Source organism: Corvus brachyrhynchos, unplaced genomic scaffold, assembly GCF_000691975.1.
Source record: "Corvus brachyrhynchos isolate BGI_N302 unplaced genomic scaffold, ASM69197v1 scaffold30, whole genome shotgun sequence".
In the NCBI taxonomy this organism is placed as follows: Eukaryota; Metazoa; Chordata; class Aves; order Passeriformes; family Corvidae; genus Corvus; species Corvus brachyrhynchos.
In genome coordinates this window covers 1,009,464-1,012,162 of record NW_008235742.1, presented here as the reverse complement: position 1 = coordinate 1,012,162, position 2,699 = coordinate 1,009,464, and the positions used below count along the sequence as shown (strand labels likewise).

General features: G+C 58.1%; 1 protein-coding gene across 1 annotated transcript in view; it reads left to right on the top strand.

Annotated features, from left to right (window-relative positions):
- The window catches only part of JUP (junction plakoglobin), an 8,266-nt gene extending 6,284 nt beyond the window's left edge, over positions 1-1,982 (top strand). Inside the window, exons 11-14 of the mRNA XM_017746551.1 lie at positions 1-95; positions 354-393; positions 728-895; positions 1,130-1,982. The exon at positions 1-95 is cut by the window's left edge and continues 45 nt beyond it. Coding sequence (XP_017602040.1) covers positions 1-95; positions 354-393; positions 728-873 — 281 coding nt within the window. The 3' untranslated portion in view covers positions 874-895; positions 1,130-1,982. The remainder of the gene's footprint in view (positions 96-353; positions 394-727; positions 896-1,129) is intronic.
- Positions 1,983-2,699: the final 717 nt, after the last annotated feature.

Below are 2,699 nucleotides of genomic sequence, written 5' to 3'. Positions count from 1 at the left end.
GCATCTCGGAGGACAAGAATCCTGACTACAGGAAGCGTGTCTCCGTGGAGCTCACCAACTCCCTCTTCAAGCATGACCCAGCAGCCTGGGAAGCGGTGAGCATCCCAGCAAGATCTTTTCTCTGGGGAAGCCAGGGCCTCAGGGGATGGCCCCGTTCTGCTTCCAAAAGCTGCTGCCAGCACCTCCAGCCAGAGCTCAGGCAGTAGTGACAGTCAAACAGTGGGAGGCGGGAGGTGGGTGGGCTGTGGCCTCAGCTCCTGGGTCATGGCACCCACTGGGACAGGGCTTGCCACCACATGGCCCCTGAGCATCGTGAGCAAGAATCCCTTCAATTGTGCCACCTTCTTCCGTAGGCTCAGAGCATGATCCCCATCAACGAGCCCTACTCAGATGGTGAGTATGGCTTGCAGGCTCCCCGTGGGCTGGGTTTTGGGGGGGCAGTTGCCTCATGTCACCAAGGCAGGCTGGTTTTAGAACCTCTTTCAGGTGGCTGCCAGTCAAGTGCCAGCCCAGTCTGCTGGGGATGGGGGGTACATGATGGGATGCTCAGCTCCCAGGGAGCACACACACACGGCTGGTGCCCTTGGGCTAGGGAGTGGGGGGTCCCTTTTGCAGCACCACTTGTCACATGCTGCCCCGGGCGGTGGGGTGGGGGCGAGGAGGTGGCTGAGATCTGGAGAAGTCTTTGGCCGGTGGGAGCTGAGGTTGCCACATCCCTTCCCTGCAGAGCTGGACCCTGGTTACCGCCCCATGTACTCGGGTGACATCCCCCTGGACCCCATCGACATGCACATGGACATGGATGGGGACTACCCCATGGATGCCTACAGCGACGGCGTCCGAGCGCCCTTCGCTGACCACATGCTCGCCTAACCTGCCCGCAGCCCCGCACCAGGTACCTGCCAGCGCACCTGGGACAGGGGCTCAGCCCTGCGGAGGGATGAGTGGCTGGGGGAGGCAGGGCTGGCTGATGGCACCTGGCATGCTGGGGGGTCCCTGATGCCACCACGGGGTCCCTGGCGCTGCCGTGGGTCAATGTCCCCATCAGCTGTGGGCTCAGGGGGTCTCAGGCTCTGGTCTCCTCCCAAATTGCCCCTCGGTGGATGACAGGAGTTCTCTGCCACTGCAGGTGTTCTCTCCATGCAGAAGAGGGTGGCCCCAGAGCTGAGCATTCGCGAGAAGGACTTGGGAGACAGAAGTGCCTGAGAAGACAAAACTTTTCCATTCCCACAAGAGGTTTTATTTTTCGATTTGTTTTCTTCGCTGTGGGTCTGTGGAGAAGGTCCTTCCTCCTGGGACTGCTTCGAGCACCTACTGCTGCATCCAGCATCCAAGATACTGTTTCTGAAGCTTTAAAACACAAACCCTGCACCGTTAGTGATCTTTCTTTGGCAAAATAGTCTTTTCTATGAATATATATTTCTTTTTTATTTTTAATATGGTGCCAGCGGCTTTTGCCGTCTTTAAGTTTGTGCTTTCTAACTTCCCCACGATTTGTTCTGCGTGTTAGTGTTCTAGGAGAGGAATCTGACATGAAAAAAACCCTTTGCTTCCTGCAAACTCCAACTGAATCAGGCCAACCCAGAGTTTGCTGAAAGCAAAGGGTCCGTGTCCCAGGACCTTCGGGGTGTCTGAGGTTTAATTCTTTCCCATCAGCCACTGGGAGCTGACTTCGTGTCCCTGTCCTGCCAGTCCCCATAGAGGAGTGACTCCAGCATTAGGAACTGTGTCCTTGTACCGATCTTTGTTGCACATTTTAACCCGTTTCCCTTCTCTTTGGTGAGTGGTGTGTTTCCATCCCCTCCTCCCTTATCTAACGCATTTTTTAAAGAGGCTTTAGATCTGATGGTGGTTTAACACTCCAGCTGGAAAGGGATGGACAGTTACTGGAGTGTGGGTCAGGAATGGAAGATTTTATTATTTCTGTAAGTTGTTTTTGTATAGACCAAAGCAAAGAATAAAATAACCCCTGCAGCCCCGTGCTGCCCTGAGCCTGTTCTTCTGCCGGCTGGGGACGGTCCCTCGGGGCAGCCAGGGGAAGGCGAAGCCATCGCCCTCTGTGGGCCCATGGTGAGTCCCTCCGTGGGGCAGAGGGCTCTTGGTGGGCTCATTCCCATGCTTGGCACCTGCTTTGCCTGGCCATGGGCCCGGGCTGCCACAGAGCATGGCAGGACACCGAGGTTCATGTGCTGTGCTTGGGACAGGAGCAAGCGGGGACAAAGCAGCAGGAGCTGGTCTGGGAAGTGGGACTGGGGGGAACATCCTGCCTGAGCTCAGCGCCGTGGCCGCAGCCAACCCCAGTGCTTGGGGAAGTGGATCTGCTTCCTGCCGCAGCCCGTGCCAGCACCAGCGATGAGCAAAACAACAGCTGCTTTCCGGGCAGTCCCAGCAGAACCCAGAGCACTTCCCAAGGGCAATGGGTCTGGGGTGGCTCGTGGGATGAGGCTGGGGGCCAGACAGCCCTGGGCCTGCTGTGGCTGCTGCCAGAGCAGGAGACAATCAGTGACAGGCCTTGGCTCCAGCCCTGTGCGCCGGGAATGGGGGCCTGGGCCCCACCTCGTGGCTCGCAGTCAGCCCTGCTGCGGGTCACAGGGGTGTTCCTGCTGTCAGCTCTGGCTGTCCCCAAAGTGCCAGCGGGTTTGGAGATGCCCCAGAACATCTGCCCTAGGAGGGGTCGGGTCCTGCAGCCCTCCTGGAGC